Source organism: Dermacentor variabilis, chromosome 3 (assembly GCF_050947875.1).
Source record: "Dermacentor variabilis isolate Ectoservices chromosome 3, ASM5094787v1, whole genome shotgun sequence".
Taxonomy (NCBI): Eukaryota; Metazoa; Arthropoda; class Arachnida; order Ixodida; family Ixodidae; genus Dermacentor; species Dermacentor variabilis.
The window spans coordinates 387,380-406,895 of NC_134570.1; the positions used below are offsets into that span (position 1 = coordinate 387,380).

General features: G+C 48.8%; 1 protein-coding gene across 1 annotated transcript in view; it reads right to left on the bottom strand.

Annotated features, from left to right (window-relative positions):
- LOC142575075 (kinesin-like protein KIF12) overlaps positions 1 to 19,516 on the bottom strand; it is a 769,060-nt gene that overhangs the window by 206,731 nt on the left and 542,813 nt on the right. The window contains exons 8-9 of the mRNA XM_075684038.1: positions 13,775 to 13,893; positions 13,357 to 13,461 (exon numbers count right to left, since the gene is read on the bottom strand). Of these exons, the coding sequence (XP_075540153.1) occupies positions 13,357 to 13,461; positions 13,775 to 13,893 (224 nt within the window). The remainder of the gene's footprint in view (positions 1 to 13,356; positions 13,462 to 13,774; positions 13,894 to 19,516) is intronic.

Consider the following 19,516-nt stretch of genomic DNA (forward strand, 5'->3'; position numbering starts at 1 on the left):
TTGTACTCTGTTAAATATTTCGGGACTCACAGCGGGCAAAGAAGAAGTTGTTGCCATATGAGCCGGTACATTTGAAGATTGTAACGAGCGCCACAGCTAGTCATTGACTAGTATCCGCTCTTGTGAGGTCTTGCCCTGACGTCGTGCAGGCAAGTTTTAAATGTCAATTGAATCGACTGTCTACGGCTGGGTATCTCCCTGTGCTCCTTACTGCCGTTGCCGAGTCGTTCCTCCACAAATTCAACACCGGCATATCCAGCCAAAGTGCAGAGCTAGCGCAGAGAATGGCCGGAAGTTCTGCCTTACGTGCACTGCGTATGCCACAACCTCTAAAGAAAGGACTCCATAGACATGGGGTGCCCATGTCTCTGCGCCACGCAAACTCGCCCAGCCGTGCTCACGCACACTAGCTCAAAAAATCATGGGAGTTTACGTGCCAAAAGCACGATTTCGTTATGCTGTAGTGGGAACTCCGGACCACCTAAAGTTCTTTAACCTGCGCCTAAATCTAAGTACACGGGTGCTCTCGCGTTTCGCCCCCTATTGAAATGCGGCCGCAGTGACCGGGATTCGATCCCGCGACCTCATGCTTGGCAAACCCAACACCATAGCCACTAAGCAACCACAGCGGGTGTTCCTATATCTTATGTCAAACTTATGTCGGCCAGACCGGGCACTAAGGAAATGAACATGCATGAGCTGTCTTTAAAAGGTAGAGAAGGAAAGTATTTGCCTTCGTACCGGAATACATAGCAGTGTGAGCCACCAAAACACAAGGGCTCTGGGCAGTGGCGTAGCAACAGGGGGGGCCGGGGGGCCGTGGGCCCCGGGTGCAAGGGGCCAGCGAGGAGGGGGGGTGTCATATACGTCTGAAGACACCCCTCTTTCCGCCGGCTACACCCGGGGAGGGGGGCGACAGAAGACCTATGGGCCCCGGGTGCCAGACGACCTAGCTACGCCACTGGCTCTGGGTATAGAAGTAGCGACGCAGCGGCACGCGAATTATTAGAGGCTTTTCATATTGACACGTGTACTTATATTTATCGGGCGACCATGTTTCGCCGCCTAACAAATGTCATGGCACAGCGCTTGACGCGCCTGCATGTATCCGAAGTTTCTGGAAAGTTATCGATGCTTCTATCCGCTGTCTGTTGTCGCCGAACCTTGTGTTATCTTATTTCATCGCGTGACTCGAATGGTGTAGAACTTTGTGGAAGGCATGCGGGTCCCAACGATTAGTCTCGAACATTCGATGACTGCTGTATAAAAGCCGACGCGCTTGACCCGCTGATCAGATTTTCGACGATCGCCGACCGTGTTCGCCGCTATCGTTGTGCTATAAGCGTAGCCTGTTTTTGTGGGCACAGGTTCACCCAATAAAAGTTAGTTTTGTCTTTCACAGTATTGCTACTGCGTTCTTCAACGTCACCACCACGTGACAATATTAAGAAGCGAGGTGCTTCGTGTATCAGCAATACGTCAGTTGCCTTCTTTCCTTACGAGAGACGTTATATCGAGGTCATGATGCAAATGCAGTGATGCGCGTTTGAAGTTTTTTAGAGCGCAGCTCTTTGGCGTCCGTTCCTGGGTTTCGCGTCGTCGTCGGCGTTGTCGTCGGCCTCGTAACCAGCTCCGCCCCCCTTTCATCCCCCCAGCGCTAGCAGCGACCGAATGATACCGCTGGATGCCGCTGACGCCGCTAGAGAGTCAAGATAACGTGACTGCATAGAACACCGTCGCCGCCATGCAGAAAGAGGAGGAAAGGGTCCCCCCCCCCCCCTGTTCTTGTGTGGCGGATAGGGTGCTCTTCAGTTGCCGACGCGCCGGTTATTTCACGTAGGCCCCGGCACGTCGACGAATACGTGACCACCTTCCCACGGCTAGACCTGGTTCTTAGCGCTGCGGAAGCGAGGGTATCATATTGTTTGTGTCGGCATCGGCGGCGTTGTCCCTGAAACCAACTCCGCAGCTGGGGTTGACTCACTATCGGCGTCAGCGGCATCAGTCAGTCGCTGCTATCTCTTCCCTCCTCCCTTTATCGTGTTGTCCGCTTGCTGCGCGCGCTTCTGCCCCCATTGTTTGCCGCTGGGTGTACACGCCGCCCCCCTCCCCCCTCTTCCTGCGAGTCTCCGGTTGTCAAAGCGCCGGCTCGAACTTAATTCCTTTCTTCGCTCCTCCTCCAATGCAACCCCTGTGCGGTGGCAATCAGAGAGCCAGATCGGTGGCGGCGGATCTGTATATGTGCACCGCCCGAGCCGAAATTGCCGCTGCCGTTCGCCCTGTGCGGTGGCAATCAGAGAGCCAGATCGGTGGCGGCGGATCTGTATATGTGCACCGCCCGAGCCGAAATTGCCGCTGCCGTTCGCCACTGCGAAATTATCTGCCAGTTCTTTCTGAGCCATGAGCGAGACGACCGATGGAAGTCCTCCGTCTGCTGCTGCTGCTGCTGCTGCTAAACGAGCTGCCAGAGCAGAGGCCCAGCGCCGTCGCCGTCAGAATCCAGAGGTGCGTGCCGCCGAAGCAGAAGCTTACCTAGTGGAGTCTTTGTTAAAGGAATACGTGTGAAAAATAAAAAAAAATTCTGTGATAGCGCATACATGTGTTGCTCGATTTCTTTGCCTCAATCTATCGAAAAGGTGAAACAGCTTATTTGCTGCGCTCAAATTTCGCATTAGGAAGTAACGTAATCGTCGGTACTTTTTAGTATGCTGCGCAGTGCATATTTCTACATATTGATTGTCTTTGTAAGTAGAATAAGCAATGCAGCAACAATGCTGCCCTAGGGGATTATGTTGTGAAATAGACAAATGCCCTGGGAACCTATGCGCTCTGCGGCAAGCTACTGGAATTTCACCAGAATGTCCCAGTCTCTAGTATGTATAACTGCGAGTCATTTTCCATAACACAATTTGTACGTGATATATATATATATATATATATATATATATATATATATATATATATATATATATATATATATATATATTGAGAAAAGGTTTATTGGCGGCTCCTAATGTAAAGGCACAGCAACCGGGAACGGCGAAGCAGCCCGAAACACTGTCCAAACGGACGCCAGCAATCAACAGCGCGAGGCGAGACGAGCCGCGCGTTGGCGATGCGGCTGTGCCGCGAGGCGCGTCTTCTTCTTCACAATCTCCCCCTGGACAAAAAGAGCCATCCTGGCACCTTAAGAATCGGGAGGCAGAGGGTCGTGGTAGGGCTTGAGACGCGAGACGTGGACAATGTCACGTCCACGCCGGCGCAAGTCTTCAGGTGGTGACAGGGGCTCAATGAGAAAATTCACCGGGGATGTTTGCTCCAACACTCGGTAAGGCCCTTCGAATTTTGGGACGAGTTTCGAGGAAAGCCCCGGCGTTTGGAAAGGGACCGACAACCACACAAGAACGCCTGGAGCGTAGGTCGTGTTGGGATGCGTGTCGATGCGGTTTTCTTTCTGGCGCTGCTGTTGCTCTGCCGTAAAGGAGCGCGCTAGCTGGCGGCATTCTTCGGCTTGTCGGGCGACTTCGGAAACAGGTAGACACTCGGAGGCGTCAGGACGGTATGGAAGGAGCGTGTCGATGGTATGCGTAGGCTCGCGGCCATACAGGAGGAAGAAAGGTGAAAATCCCGTAGTGGCCTGGAACGCGGTGTTGTACGCGAACGTGACGAATGGAAGGATGCGGTCCCAGTTACCATGATCAGATGCCACGTACATAGAGAGCATATCACCAAGTGTGCGGTTAAATCGCTCTGTGAGCCCGTTAGTCTGTGGATGGTATGCCGTGCTTGTCCGATGAATAATATGGCATTCCGAAAGCAAACTTTCGACGACTTCGGAGAGGAAGGCGCGACCTCGATCGCTGAGGAGTTCCCGAGGTGCGCCGTGTCGAAGCACGAAGCGATGTAGGACGAAAGAGGCTACATCCCGCGCTGTAGCACTTGGTAAAGCAGCAGTTTCGGCGTAACGTGTCAAATGATCAATAGCAACTACGATCCACCGATTGCCGTCTGGTGTCATAGGAAGCGGGCCGTATAGGTCGATGCCGACGCGATCGAAGGGTGTGGCAGGGCACGGGAGCGGCTGCAAGGCACCAGGTGGGCGTAAAGGCGGCGATTTGCGGCGCTGACAGTCAAGACAGCACCGAACAAACTTGTGAACAAAATTGTACATGCCGCGCCAGTAGTAGCGGTGGCGAATTCGGTCGTACGTCTTGAAGACTCCGGCATGGCCACACTGCGGATCGTTGTGGAAAGCGGCACATATTTGAGACCTTAAGCTGCGGGGAACCACCAGAAGCCACCGACGACCTTCAGGAGTGTAATTGCGTCGGTGCAGCAGCTGGTCACGAATGGCAAAATGAACTGCTTGGCGTCGGAGGGTTCGGGATACAGGGATGGTCGACGATCCAGAAAGATAGTCGAAAAGAGAAGCGATCCACGGGTCACGACGTTGTGCGGTTGCAAAGGAGTCCATGTCGAGAGATGACACGGAATGTGCGGAAGTTGTTGCGCAGGCCGAGTCTGGAGGTAAAGGTGAACGAGACAAGGCATCTGCGTCGGAGTGTGTGCGTCCACTGCGGTATACGACGCGAATATCGTACTCCTGGATGCGTAGTGCCCAACGGGCTAGGCGGCCAGTGGGATCTTTCAAGTTGGCGAGCCAACAAAGCGCATGGTGATCTGTGACCAAGTCGAATGGGCGCCCGTACAGATATGGTCGGAACTTGCCAAGTGCCCATACTAAAGCCAAGCACTCTTTTTCGGTCACGCTGTAATTGGCCTCAGGCTTCGTCAGTGTGCGACTCGCATAGGCGACTACATATTCGGGGTAGCCCGCCTTTCGTTGGGCGAGTACGGCGCCGAGACCGACCCCGCTGGCATCTGTATGTACTTCAGTTGCAGCTGACGGGTCGAAATGGCGAAGAATAGGTGGGGAGATGAGAAGACGACGCAGCGTAGCAAAGGCGGAGTCACATGCAGGGGACCAGCAGGAGAGGGCGGCGTCACCGCGTAGAAGCTGTGTCAATGGCGCCATGATCGATGCGAAATTTCGAACAAAGCGCCGGAAATATGAGCATAGGCCCGCGAAGCTTCGAAGTTCTTTGATGGTCTGAGGCTTCGGAAACTCGGCGACTGCTCGAAGTTTTGCAGGATCGGGTAGAACGCCGTGCTTGGACACAACGTGGCCTAAAATGGTGAGCTCTCGCGCGGCGAAGCGGCACTTCTTGAGGTTGAGTTGAAGGCCAGCGTTCGTTAGACAGGTCAAAACTTGTCTGAGGCGGAGCAGGTGAGTAGGAAAATCAGGCGAGAAAACCACGACATCGTCGAGGTAACACAGACATATAGACCACTTGAGGCCACGCAGCGTGTTGTCCATGAGTCGTTCAAAGGTGGCAGGGGCGTTACAAAGCCCGAAAGGCATCACCTTAAATTCATATAAACCGTCAGGCGTAATGAATGCGGTTTTCTGGCGATCGGCCGCAGCCATCGGGACCTGCCAGTACCCTGAACGCAAGTCAAGGGACGAGAAGAATTCTGCTCCCTGAAGACTGTCGAGGGCGTCATCGATGCGCGGCAAAGGATAGACGTCTTTGCGCGTTACCTTATTTAACCGACGGTAGTCGACGCAAAAGCGAATAGACCCGTCCTTCTTTCGAACGAGAACGACAGGAGATGCCCAGGGACTGTGCGAAGGTTGAATAACATCACGGCGCAGCATATCTTCGACTTGGGTAGTAACGACACGACGCTCTTCGGCAGAGACGCGATATGGTCGTTGACGTGCGCAGTCGATCACGGCTTTATGACTGGATAAGAAGTCCCATCCGAGGATGACGTCATGCGAGCAGGTGGGAAGAACAATACACTCGACGATGTAAACAATGCCGTGAATAAGCACACGCACAGTACAGGCGGCGTGCGGAGTGACGTGCTGCGCGCTTGCCGTACGAAGCGACAGTCCAGAAAGCGGCGTGGTCACCTTGCGCAGCGAACGGCACAGTTTGGCGGCTATCACAGAAACGGCTGCGCCGGTATCCACAAGAGCGAATGCTGGAACACCTTCTACACAAATTTCGACCACGTTAGCAGGAGAGGCGCGAGGACTTTGACAGTTCGAATGGGGCGCAGTTCTTGCCTCTTGAACTGCGACGTTCAGTTTTCCTGGTCAGGTGGTGCGGGTCGCCGACGCATTGGGGAGAGCGAGCGTCGGCGAGGGGATGGCGAGCGACGCGAAGGAAATTCTGGGATGTCAGCACGAGCATATGGTTGGGGGGAAGGAGCGGCGTATTGGCGAAAGGGCTGGCTGCCGTACTGGAAGGGCCGCGAGGCGTCGCCGAACGCTTGAGGACGACGGCGGCAATATCGGGCGACGTGTCCGGGAGTGCAGCAAGAATAACAGATGGGTCGATTGTCAGGTGTTCGCCAAGGATTAGCTCGCGGGGCGGTCCAAGATGTAGCATGGGCTTCCGGTGGCAGCGGTTGGGACTGGGTCGTGAAAGACGCCGGTGGAGGCCTGCGTACTGCCTGCGCGTACGTAAGAGGCGCGGCCACAGGCAGGACTGGCTGCGCATAGGTGAGAGTCGTGGCGACAGGCTGCACTGCCCGCGTAGAGTTGAGATTCGCGGCTGCAGGCGGCTGATGGTGTGCGGAAGGGACAACTTGGGCGACCTCTTCGGAAATGAGGGTGCGGAGCGAGTTTGGAAGACGGGAGGTGGGCTCCTGAGTGAAGGGGACTAAAGAAAGTTGGCGGGCAACTACCTCACGCACAAATTCCTTGACCCGCTGAAAGAATGAGGATGGGTCGTACATGTTGTCAAGGCTCGCCAACATCTCGTCGCTTCCCAAAGGACGCCGAGTCGAAGCGCGTTGCTTCCTTAACTCATCGTAACTTTGGCACAGGCTGACAACTTCAGACACAGTGCGCGGATTCCTGGCTAGGAGCATCTGGAATGCGCCGTCATCGATGCCTTTCAGTATATGGCGAATTCGCTCAGCTTCGGGCATTGCGGCGTTGACTCGTTTACAAAGGTCCACGACGTCTTCTATGTAACTGGTGAACGTTTCCGCCGTCTGCTGTGCTCGGGCGCGCAAGCGCTGTTCGGCGCGCAGCTTGCGAACAGCGGGTCGGCCGAACACTTCCGTAAAGGTTGTCTTGAAGACTGACCATGTGGGCACGTCACTTTCGTGGTTGTGAAACCACAGTTGGGCAACACCAGCCAGGTAAAAGATGACGTGAGTTAACTTGGCTGGATCATCCCACTTGTTGTGTGCGCTCACCCGTTCATATGACGCAAACCAGTCTTCTACGTCTTCGTCGTCTGCACCGCTGAAGACCTTGGGGTCCCGTTGTCGTGGAACGCCGGTGCAGGTGATGGAATGTGGCGTCGGTGCCGTTTGGGAGGAGCTGTCGGTCATGGCGGGTGGTAGCGTTCTTGATCACAGCTCCAGGGTTTCAAGCGACGGGGTTTGAGTCCCAGCACCTCCACCAATTGAGAAAAGGTTTATTGGCGGCTCCTAATGTAAAGGCACAGCAACCGGGAACGGCGAAGCAGCCCGAAACACTGTCCAAACGGACGCCAGCAATCAACAGCGCGAGGCGAGACGAGCCGCGCGTTGGCGATGCGGCTGTGCCGCGAGGCGCGTCTTCTTCTTCACAATATATATATATATATATATATATATATATATATATATATATATATATATATATATATATATATATATATATATATATATATAATATTTGGCGTTTTACGTGCCAAAACCACTTTCCGATTATGAGACACGCCGTAGTGGAGGACTCCGGAAATTTTGACCACCTGGGGTTCTTTAACGTGCACCTAAATCTAAGCACACGGGTGTTTTCGCATTTCGCCCCCATCGAAATGCGGCCGCCGTGGCCGGGATTCGATCCCGCGACCTCGTGCTCAGCAGCCCAACACCATAGCCACTGAGCAACCACGGCGGGTATATATATATATATATATATATATATATATATATATATATATATATATATATATATATATATATATATATATATATATATATATAGTCATATCATAAGAAGCCAACAACCTATATATATATATATATATATATATATATATATATATATATATATATATATATATATATATATATATATATATATATATACCGCGTCCTACCACGATCCTGCAATCGACGTCATGGCAACCAAAACCAGGCGTTTGTGCTACGTTGCAACAATGGCTTTTTTAAGCAGTTGCTTCGCGGTGTTTGCCGGCATTCAAAACTCGTATTCCATATAGCGACTGGATTCGAAAGGCTTCCCCCATTTCGCGTCTTCGCAGGCGACGGCTTACATCCGAGCTTCGTGGGCTACGCGATACTAGTCTGTCACTACAGAAAGTTATGCTTCAAAAATCCACAAGATGCGTAATCATCATCTTGGGAAAACTGCACAAGCAGTAAAACGCTGCCTCGCACTTCTTGAACAGCAACAATTCAACTTCAACACGACAACGATTCTTCATCTTGCAAAGTGGCAATGCACGCAGCGATGCTAGTAACGCGCAGCCAAGGCAGTAAAAGCCAGTCAGCGAGGAGCCACACAACTGTGGTATTGACAAGCAAGGCGGCTATAAGCGACGCCATAAAAAGCAAGACATCGGCGAGCGAGGCATCCGCAAACAATACATCAAGAGTCAAGGCAGCCCAAAGAAGATATCAAGTAGCAAGGCACCGAGAAATAGCGAATCTACACCAAACGCAGCTACAGACCGAACGGAAAGAAGCAAATCCACAAGGACGACGACAGACAGCAGAACGACTTCTAGTGAAGCTGTGGACAATCCAGTGACTCGCAAGGCAACAGCCAGTCCATGGGCACATTCACCGACACGCTGTGCCACGTCGCCTCAGCCAAGGTACGGGCTCACAAGCACGCGGCCTGATCCAGCCAATGGAACCAATCGACTAACAACATCTTGCCGGGGTAAGACACCCTTTGGGGACGCCTATGCATTTTTGGGTGTTAGAAATGTAGTTCAAAAACGCATTCGATGTAACCTTCATGATTCCACTTTAAAAGCGTACATTGCTGCATCTACTGTGCCTAAAGGTTCACGCCTCATTTTAAGACCTACCACGTCTGAAATGTCCAATAGCAACTTGTCGAGGTGGGTCAACACCCCCAAAGAAGGTTCACTGGACCTAACTCGTATTGTTATTAACCATTATGAGCCATCCGCGAAACAGTTAACAAAGAGAAGCTACTTTCTGCAACTCATAACTTTCCTACTGAAGAGGGGACAATGCTTAATAATTACAGACAAGATAAAACACGCGAACTTAATTAGAAGAAATATAAGAAATTGATACGTGACAAAGTCTGCATTAGTGTCAGCACCCCTGCAGATACAACAACTTCGACATATTCCAGCTCCGAAGAAACAGGAAATATAGTCAATATTGCTTGTAGCATGTTATCGGGGGAAGAATATAGTGTCCTGTCACGGGGTTTGAGCTTTTGTCCCACAACTGGCGGGTACAATGAATTTCAAATAATTGATGATTTGCACAATTTTGAAAGAAACATGTGGTTACGCGAGTACATCCACGATCGGTGTACCCCTGACAAGACGTCTTTATTTTCGACTGAACACTGGTACTCGTTCTCAAAGAGATAAATGTCTCAATCTACACATCAGAGCTGTGCAGCGAGATGTACTTGAAGCATACAAAATGCAATTACCATTCCGTCGGAACGTTAGCCCCGTTGCGAATGGAGGTTCGAAGACGTGGGATATCTTTTCCTCGTGGAGGGGTAAGTGAACGCGAGGCTGGGCCCGATATTCAGGAAGTTTGACAAACACGTTTATATTTACATATGCACAAGAAAGTGCAAAGCAATACAGAAAAGTTGATGACGAATTTGTAGTCGCCGATCACTCCCGCCGTCCGTTGCTCCTTTTACGCCTTGCGTGATCATTGTTCAGTCACTTCCCGCAATCCGTCGTCAAGAGAACAACGACACCAGGTCCCGTGAATCCGGAGGTCGGTTGCCCCTTGGCTAAAAAGAGAACTTGGTCGGAAACGCACGCATATCATTGGGCACAAACAGGGAAAGGAGGGGAAGGTACGTTGACTGAGGTGATGGCCGTATCATCGCACTGACCGTCTCCGGCTTGGACAGGCTAATTTGTGCGGCTGACAGGCGATGGCCTTATCATTGCACTGACCGCATCTCGAGCTTGGACATGCCAATTTGTGCGGTTGACAGGTGATGGCTATATTGCACTAACCGCGTCTCCGGCTTGGACATACCAATTTGTAGGGCTGACAAGTGATGGCCGCATCATACTAATTGCTGAAGCCCCTCCTGAAAGAGGTACTCCCGCGCTGATCATAAATCATCCGTTTTGACGGATTCTGACGCAAATTTTGACGAGGCCATCGGCCAGTTCCCCATAATCGCACGAGCCGTGACCGGAGGTTGTCGCGGGGCGAACGGCCGATCACAACAGCCCTAAAGAAAGGGCCGCAATAGAAACATTGGCTAACTGTGACGACATCATCATAAAACCCTCTGAAAAGGTGGTGCAGTCGTCATTATGGACAAAGCCAGTTACCAAAGTGAGGCTCATCGACAACTTAATGAGCAGTCATTCTAGAGGCATCTGCGTTACGACTCGACCGAACTGTTCAAAGCCACGGAAAAGGAAACTTTAGACAATCTCGCGAAAGAAAACAAAATTGGAAAATCTGCACTTAGGTCATTGGTCCCACAATGCCCGGTAGCTGGTGGATTTTATCTACTTCCGGAAATCCATAAGGAAAACAACCCAGGCCGACCAATAGTTTCAGGAATAAGACCCTCACAGAGAAATTGTTCCGCTATGTAGATAACCTTGTCAGTTCAATTCCTCCTTAATTTTCTTGGTATATTAAAGACACCAATCACTTCCTGTCTGATATCGCTGACTTGCATGTTCTAAGCGATACTGTTCTAGTCACACTAGACATGGCGTCGCTCTACACGAACATTCCCCATACAGATGGGATTCAATCTGTACTCCGTGCATATAACAACTCTGTAGACGACAAACCCATCGGCGATTCTAACATGCCGATTTTGGCACTAATCCTTGAACTTAACGACTCTAAATTCGACGACAAACATTACGTTCAAACTAGGGGTACCTCCATGGCACAAAAACAGGTACCAATTATGGTAACATTTTTATGGACATGTTAGAAATAAATTTCCTCGCTGCTCGTGACCTCAAACCATTCCATTACAAACGCTTCATCAATGACATTTTCTTAATTTGGCACCAAGGAGAGGCTACATTACTTTCCTTCCTTACTGAACTTAACAAGGCGGAAGCGTCAATTTCCTTTTCCCATTCCTATTCATCACTGAGCATAAACTTCCTTGACATCTCGGTATCTCTGTGCAATGGTAACTTAACGACCAATCTTAACAGAAAGCCCGCCGACCGACAGCGATACCCACATTTCAAAAGCAGCCATGTCAAACATTGCAAAACGAGCATTCCCTACAGCCAAGCTATCCAGTTCAAAAGAATTTGTTCGGACGACAGTGAATTCACTCGCAACTGTAACCAGCTTCGTAACGCACTAACTGTACAGATATACCCTTCACAAATAATTGACGATGCCCTTAAATGGGCCGGCTGTCTCGACCGGAAGGATCTCATCTGTACGGACAAGCGATCGGCACCAAATTCACGAACGAACGTTATCGTAACACACTCTATACCTATTCCTAACGTGTCGCACATTCTCAGGAAGCATTATAATTTACTGACACAGAGCGACCGTCTTAAAAAACATTTCCACGGAATCGCCAAGAGTGGTCTATGGTCACTCTAGGACTCTGCGTAACCTAGTAACCTCTTCCAAGAATAAAACGACTGCTCCTGCTGCTTGTCATCCCTGCAATAAGCCCCGTTGTAAAGTTTGTACACATATTACCACATCAAAGACTGCTAGAATCAGAGCATCCAATTTTTCTGTTAAAATCAATGGCGACTTCACTTGCGACAGTACTAACATCATCTATCTGCTTGAATGTTCAGTGTGTCATATGCAGTATATCGGTCACAGCAAAACATCTTTGCGTATCCGATTCAATAACCAGAAAGCACAGGTTAACAACTTGCCGCACCGGCTATTCTCTAAACATGTTCGAATGCCAGGTCATACGTTTGACAACATCAATGCAACAGTAATACAATCAGGTTTCAAATCGCACCATGATCGAGATGTACGAGAATCCTTTCTCATTCGCAAATTTAACACTGTGTCATCGGGTATCAACGAGAGCGCAGAAAAAATGTCGTGCCTTTCTATCATATCTTGACGTTTATGCTCTCGTAAAGAATTTATAAAGCATGGCCAATCTATTTAGCCTAGTTTTGCCATGTCGCAGTTGATATCATTATGTAACTTCAAGTACAATCATCGTGACACCATAATGATACTTCATACAAATAATTTAGCGTGCTAAGTTATACTTGCTGCTGCACTTTTTTCTTTTATTATTTGCAAATGTACACGTGCATGTACTGCTGACTATGCCCCCGTGCGCATGCCCATAAAAGCGGCTGCGCGCTTGTGTCTGTGTTTATTCTGACGAAGGCCGTGCCACGGCCGAAACGTAAAACCATTAAACATGCCATTTACGTAAGTGTGCCCATTCGTTATATATATATATATATATATATATATATATATATATATATATATATATATATATATATATATATATATATATATATATACCGCCGAAAGATGACGCGAAGTGCACATGTCCGGAAATCCTAACCATGTAGGCGTTATCAGTCTCTTGCACGATCAGCAGAACCGATTTGTGCACGAGACAGTGAAAACGGCAGAGAAGCATTCTTCAATGACACTTAAAGCAGTACTATCAACAGACTGGGCTTGCTTAACCGCAGTCAGGCCGGATTACACAGTGCTGAGGAAGTAAGAGCTATTTGGTCTTATTAGAAAATTGAAGAAAGACAAGTATGCGCAGCCGGATGTAGAGTTCTCCTGTTCTGCCTTCTACTCGTCGCGGCACTGTTTACCACACTGCGGGGGCCCTATGGGAGATCTTCAATGACGCCTAGTCTGCGTCAACAGAGTCCACCTCATGCGTGTGACACATTCACCATTAAATTTCTTATGCGCGGCAATTATTGTGCTAAGTGGTACGGCGCCACACGTACAATGCCACCTTATTTTGCTCTTGGACAGGAACATGTTATTTCCGGGCAGCTCAGCAGATGAGGGACGCAGTGCCATCGCGTGTCTAACTTCGGCTCGCACGAGTTCGCTCACCATTCGGACCATTGGTTTCGTCTTGACCCTCTTGGCCCTGGACGCATATCGCAGCGTGTTGATCGTCTCGTGTGCGTTGGAAGAGCTCGGAGAAACGCAGGCTATCTGCACAGAAAGGTGAAGCCCTCTCACAATTAATCAGTGCTGCCTTGCGTTCGCTGCAACATACCAGACGTGCAAAATGTCATGCATGTCCGGTCCTGCGTCGGGTGCAAGGAACGCAATTGCTGGTTTCTTGGACATCAGCGTCTCGGTAGATCGTAAAGACAATTTTCTGCGTAATTTCCAGAGGTTCTAATTGGTTTTACCCGTTAACGGGGAAAATATGAAATCAGTAACCTACCGCATCATCAGTAGAAATGTGTCGAGAATTTTCTATATGTCTCAAAGAGCCTTTCTCTTACAAACGCGCACTCACGATTAGAGCCATTCCACTGCCGCCGAGGCTGTCGGCCAGCAGCTTGGTAAGTGTGCTGTCCCTGTACGGGATGTGACCCGTCCGCTTCTTAGGGTCTGCCAGGCACGATATGCAGTTACCTAGGTATGCAAATAAAATAAGCGACAAAAATATTACAAGTTCATCACTTCTCTGTTCGCGAAATTCATTAGAAGATGGTGTGCTCATGAAACAACGTGTTTGTATAAAAGCTCACGATGGTTGCGCCTATTCCGTACACCTATTCAATACGTATGAAAGCACCATGCTGTATATACAGAAAATAACTACACTACTCGATGTAAGCAATTGAATCTTCGGGCCATGCGTTTGAATTAAAATGAATTGAATTGCACTTTATTAGAGAAAGTATGGTCATACAGAAGAACATTGTTATAAATAGTTGCATCCGTAGCATCATGCTGGTATAGATCCATGCAACAAATACATGCATAAGCTCGGAGGCAGGAAACGCATATATGCATCAGTTTAACAGCATAGCAGGTTAGCATTCAAAACAAGGAATAACAAATATACATTCATACATCGGTTAAACAGCATATGACGATAACATAGAAAACATAGAAATTAGGACTAAAGAACACCCTACGTGTACGTTCTATTATCGCCGCTTGATTTCCCAGCCTGTTATACACGTATTAGCGGGCCAGCTATGGCCAGTTGCTGATATGTTCATGCCGTTTTCCACACCATATGCATGGTTCTATCACCTCGTTCTTACAGCGACTTGTCACAATGGGTATGCCAGAAAAGGGCAGCGTTGGGCGACTATTGCGCGTACGAATTTGTTTAAGATGGCGTACGTTTCACGGAAAAGAAGCAAGGCTTAACACATTAGGAATAATATTGCAGCATAAGCTGTAATGAAAACATCGGTGCGCAAACACGAAAATAAAGACTTGGGAGGGCAAGGAAGAAACGATAGTTCGAGCGCTGAACTTCAACTGATTTTATTCTTACAGCCGAGCAGGGAGAATCAACAAATTCGCATGCGTACATCAGTGTTGTCTACAGCGATCACAGTGACCTTTATTTAACAGCTGCATCTCATTGTCAAACATAAAAACGGACGTACCACTAATGCAACTCGCGCCTCTCTGTTTTATGTGATGTGCCTCCAAAAGTTCTCTTGCTAGTGTGTCGCCACTGCTGCCAACTATGTTAATCTCACGCAGTAGTGGCTGGCATTCGCCTGCGAAGCAAACCATGCAATGAGCAGGTAAATTCCCATTACCTTTGTTAAATATAGACAATTCCTGTTCCCGGGCCCGGTCATTCACATCTCCCCCTTTGTTCTATACGTAGGACTTCCCACATTACAGCGGTATCTCGTATATAACGCCCGTCGAACATTTCACGCACGGTCTAGTGTGGTTTTTCTGGCATCCTAACTTGTTGTCAACACGGCTTATGCGCGGATACAATCCAGCGAACTTGCGTGGCACCGAGAAAACATCTGGCACACCAAACCTATTAACCACTTTCTTTATGGGAAAGTTCGTGGACGTATGGCACCACTGCGGCTTTGCATCCGTTTTGGTACGGGCTAGGCGTATGTTTTTTTTCCCTTCACCTTCTATAGCAATGTTTCTGACGTCGCCCCTACGACCGAGCGTGGGTAGCGGGCTGTGTGTCATCATCATCATCATCATCATCATCATCATCATCAGCCTGGTTACGCCCACTGCAGGGCAAAGGCCTCTCCCATACTTCTCCAACAACCCCGGTCATGTACTAATTGTGGCCATGCCGTCCCTGCAAACTTCTTAATCTCATCCGCCCACCTAACTTTCTGCCGCCCCCTGCTACGCTTCCCTTCCCTTGGGATCCAGTCCGCAACCCTTAATGACCATCGGCTATCTTCCCTCCTCATTACATGTCCTGCCCATGCCCATTTCTTTTTCTTGATTTCAACTAAGATGTCATTAACTCGCGTTTGTTCCCTCACCCAATCTGCTCTTTTCTTATCCCTTAACGTTACACCTATCATTCTTCTTTCAATAGCTCGTTGTGTCGTCCTCAATTTGAGTAGAACCCTTTTCGTAAGCCTCCAGGTTTCTGCCCCGTAGGTGAGTACTGGTAAGACACAGCTATTGTATACTTTTCTCTTGAGGGATAACGGCAACCTGCTGTTCATGATTTGGGAATGCCTGCCAAACGCACTCCAGCCCATTCTTATTCTTCTGATTATTTCCGTCTCATGATCCGGATCCGCCGTCACTACCTGCCCTAAGTAGATGTATTCCCTTACGACTTCCAGTGCCTCGCTGCCTATTGTAAATTGCTGTTCTCTTCCGAGACTGTTAAGCATTACTTTAGTTTTCTGCATATTAATTTTTAGACCCACTCTTCTGCTTTGCCTCTCCAGGTCAGTGAGCATGCATTGCAATTGGTCCCCTGAGTTACTAAGCAAGGCAATATCATCAGCGAATCGCAAGTTACTAAGGTATTCTCCATTAACTTTTATCCCCAATTCTTCCCAATCCAGGTCTCTGAATACCTCCTGTAAACACGCTGTGAATAGCATTGGAGATATCGTATCTCCCTGCCTGACGCCTTTCTTTATCGGGATTTTGTTGCTTGCTTTATGGAGGACTACGGTGGCTGTGGAGCCGCTATAGATATCTTCCAGTATTTTTACATATGGCTCATCTACACCCTGATTCCGTAATGCCTCCATGACTGCTGAGGTTTCGACTGAATCAAACGCTTTCTCGTAATCAATGAAAGCTATATATAAGGGTTGGTTATATTCTGCACATTTCTCTATCACTTGATTGATAGTGTGAATATGGTCTATTGTTGAGTAGCCTTTACGGAATCCTGCCTGGTCCTTTGGTTGGCAGAAGTCTAAGGTGTTCCTGATTCTATTTGCAATTACCTTAGTAAATACTTTGTAGGCAACGGACAGTAAGCTGATTGGTCTATAATTTTTCAAGTCTTTGGCCCTTTCTTATGGATTAGGATTATGTTAGCGTTCTTCCAAGATTCCGGTACGCTCGAGGTTATGATGCATTGCGCATACAGGGTGGCCAGTTTCTCTAGAACAACGGCTGTGTGTAGCCTCGCCAATTGCTTATCAAAGCTAGCCTGCATCGCGTGAGGGCACGACTTCATGAGAGCAGACTCAAGGCAAACAGTGGCTACTGCTCTTTCAACTAACTTTGAATGTGCCGAATCGTACGGCAGCAATTTATTTTGGAGACGTGGGCTACGCTGCAAATAGACGTGGTTTCTGTAACAAAAAAAAAAAAACATATGAAAACTGAAGAGTACCATGGAATGGGATTTCATGTGTAAATAGCATGGCCTTCCCATACAGTCTAAAAACCCCTAAGACCACAATAATGCACTGGTCAACGGTAAAAATATCGTTACCTTTTGAAAGAATTAGAAAATGACCGACGTATCTAAAAGCCCTAAGGTTGAACGCATTGTCAAAGAAACTGTGCAGCTCGCCGTCAATAAAACCATAAAGTTGTCAATGAATACGCCCGCTAGGTTCTGAAAATCGAATGGGCCGTTGCAGTAAATGACATCCCTAACAACACATTTCCTCTTGAGGCACTGAGTAAAACAAATCAACTACGTCTACAGAAAAAGAGTGTGCGATAAAGGCGTTTCCTTTCAAGAATTCAATTACATCTCTACAGCTTTTAGTCGCGAAAGGATCACCATCCACTTGCAACGATTTGAAATTCTTTAAAAGGAACTGGCTAACTAACTGCCGCCAAGAACCTTTCTCGATTACGATGGCACGAAACTGAATTCATTCCTAACTGCCTCAACGGGAAATGTGTGCCTCTGTTAGGGATTGCATTGACCGCAACGGCCGAGTAGATTTTAAGAATCTACTAGGGAATGTTAATTGACAATGTTATGGTATCACAGAAATTTTATTTAAAGTCAACCTTTACTTCTTTTAATGACGACTTGTATATTCAACGGCAAGGAATATGCATATTTTCCTGTGGCCCTTCTGTGCTGTCTGACATTTTCTTGGCGTCAACTGACCGAGACCTGCACATTTCTTTTGACCATATGTTCTACCTTAGGGCTTTTAGATACTTCTGTGATTTTTTTCTAGCTCTTTAAAAGGTAACCATGATGTTACCGTTGACCAGTGCATTACCGAGGTCTTAGGCACCTTTAGACTACATGGGAAGGGCATGCTATTTACACATGAAATCCCATCCCATGGTACTCTTCAGTTTTTCGATATGTTTGTTGTTTTTTGACAAAAACCACGTCTGTTGGCAGTGTAGCCCACGTGCCCAGAAGGAATTACTGCCGTGCAATTCGGCACATTTAAAGTTACTTAAAAGAGCAGTAGCCACTCTTTGCCTTGAGTCTGCTCTCATGAAGTCGTGCCCTCACGCGATACAGGCTAGCTTGGATAAAGAATTGGCGAGGGTACACAAAGCGGGCTACCCGTGCTCCGTCGTAGGGGCGGTGTCAAAAACATTGCTATAGAAGGTGAACGGAAAAAAGCATACGCCTAGCCCTGAACAAAAAGGATGCAAACCCGCAGTGGTGCCACATCCACAAACTTTCACACAGCTTGAAGAAAGTCGCTAATAGGTTTGGTGTGCCAGATGTTTTCTCGGCGCCACGGAAGTTCGTTGGACTGTGTCCGCGCATAACCCGCGTTGACAAAAAGACGGGATGCCAGAAAAACCACACTAGACCGTACGTGAAGCGTGCGACGGGCGATATATACGTGATACAGCTAAAATGTGGGAAGTCCTACATAGGAAAAAGTACCGACGATTACGTTACTTCCTAATGCGAAATTTGAGCGCAGCAAATAAGCTGTTTCACCTTTTCGATAGATTGAGGCAAAGAAATCGAGCAACACATGTATGCGCTATCAGAGAATTTTTTTTATTTTTCACACGTATTCCTTTAACAAAGACTCCACTAGGTAAGCTTCTGCTTCGGCGGCACGCACCTCTGGATTCTGACGGCGACGGCGCTGGGCCTCTGCTCTGGCAGCTCGTTTAGCAGCAGCAGCAGCAGCAGCAGACGGAGGACTTCCATCGGTCGTCTCGCTCATGGCTCAGAAAGAACTGGCAGATAATTTCGCAGTGGCGAACGGCAGCGGCAATTTCGGCTCGGGCGGTGCACATATACAGATCCGCCGCCACCGATCTGGCTCTCTGATTGCCACCGCACAGGGGTTGCATTGGAGGAGGAGCGAAGAAAGGAATTAAGTTCGAGCCGGCGCTTTGACAACCGGAGACTCGCAGGAAGAGGGGGGAGGGGGGCGGCGTGTACACCCAGCGGCAAACGATGGGGGCAGAAGCGCGCGCAGCAAGCGGACAACACGATAAAGGGAGGAGGGAAGAGATAGCAGCGACTGACTGATGCCGCTGACGCCGATAGTGAGTCAACCCCAGCTGCGGAGTTGGTTTCAGGGACAACGCCGCCGATGCCGACACAAACAATATGATACCCTCGCTTCCGCAGCGCTAAGAACCAGGTCTAGCCGTGGGAAGGTGGTCACGTATTCGTCGACGTGCCGGGGCCTACGTGAAATAACTGGCGCGTCGGCAACTGAAGAGCACCCTATCCGCCACACAAGAACAGGGGGGGGACCCTTTCCTCCTCTTTCTGCATGGCGGCGACGGTGTTCTATGCAGTCACGTTATCTTGACTCTCTAGCGGCGTCAGCGGCATCCAGTGGTATCATTCGGTCGCTGC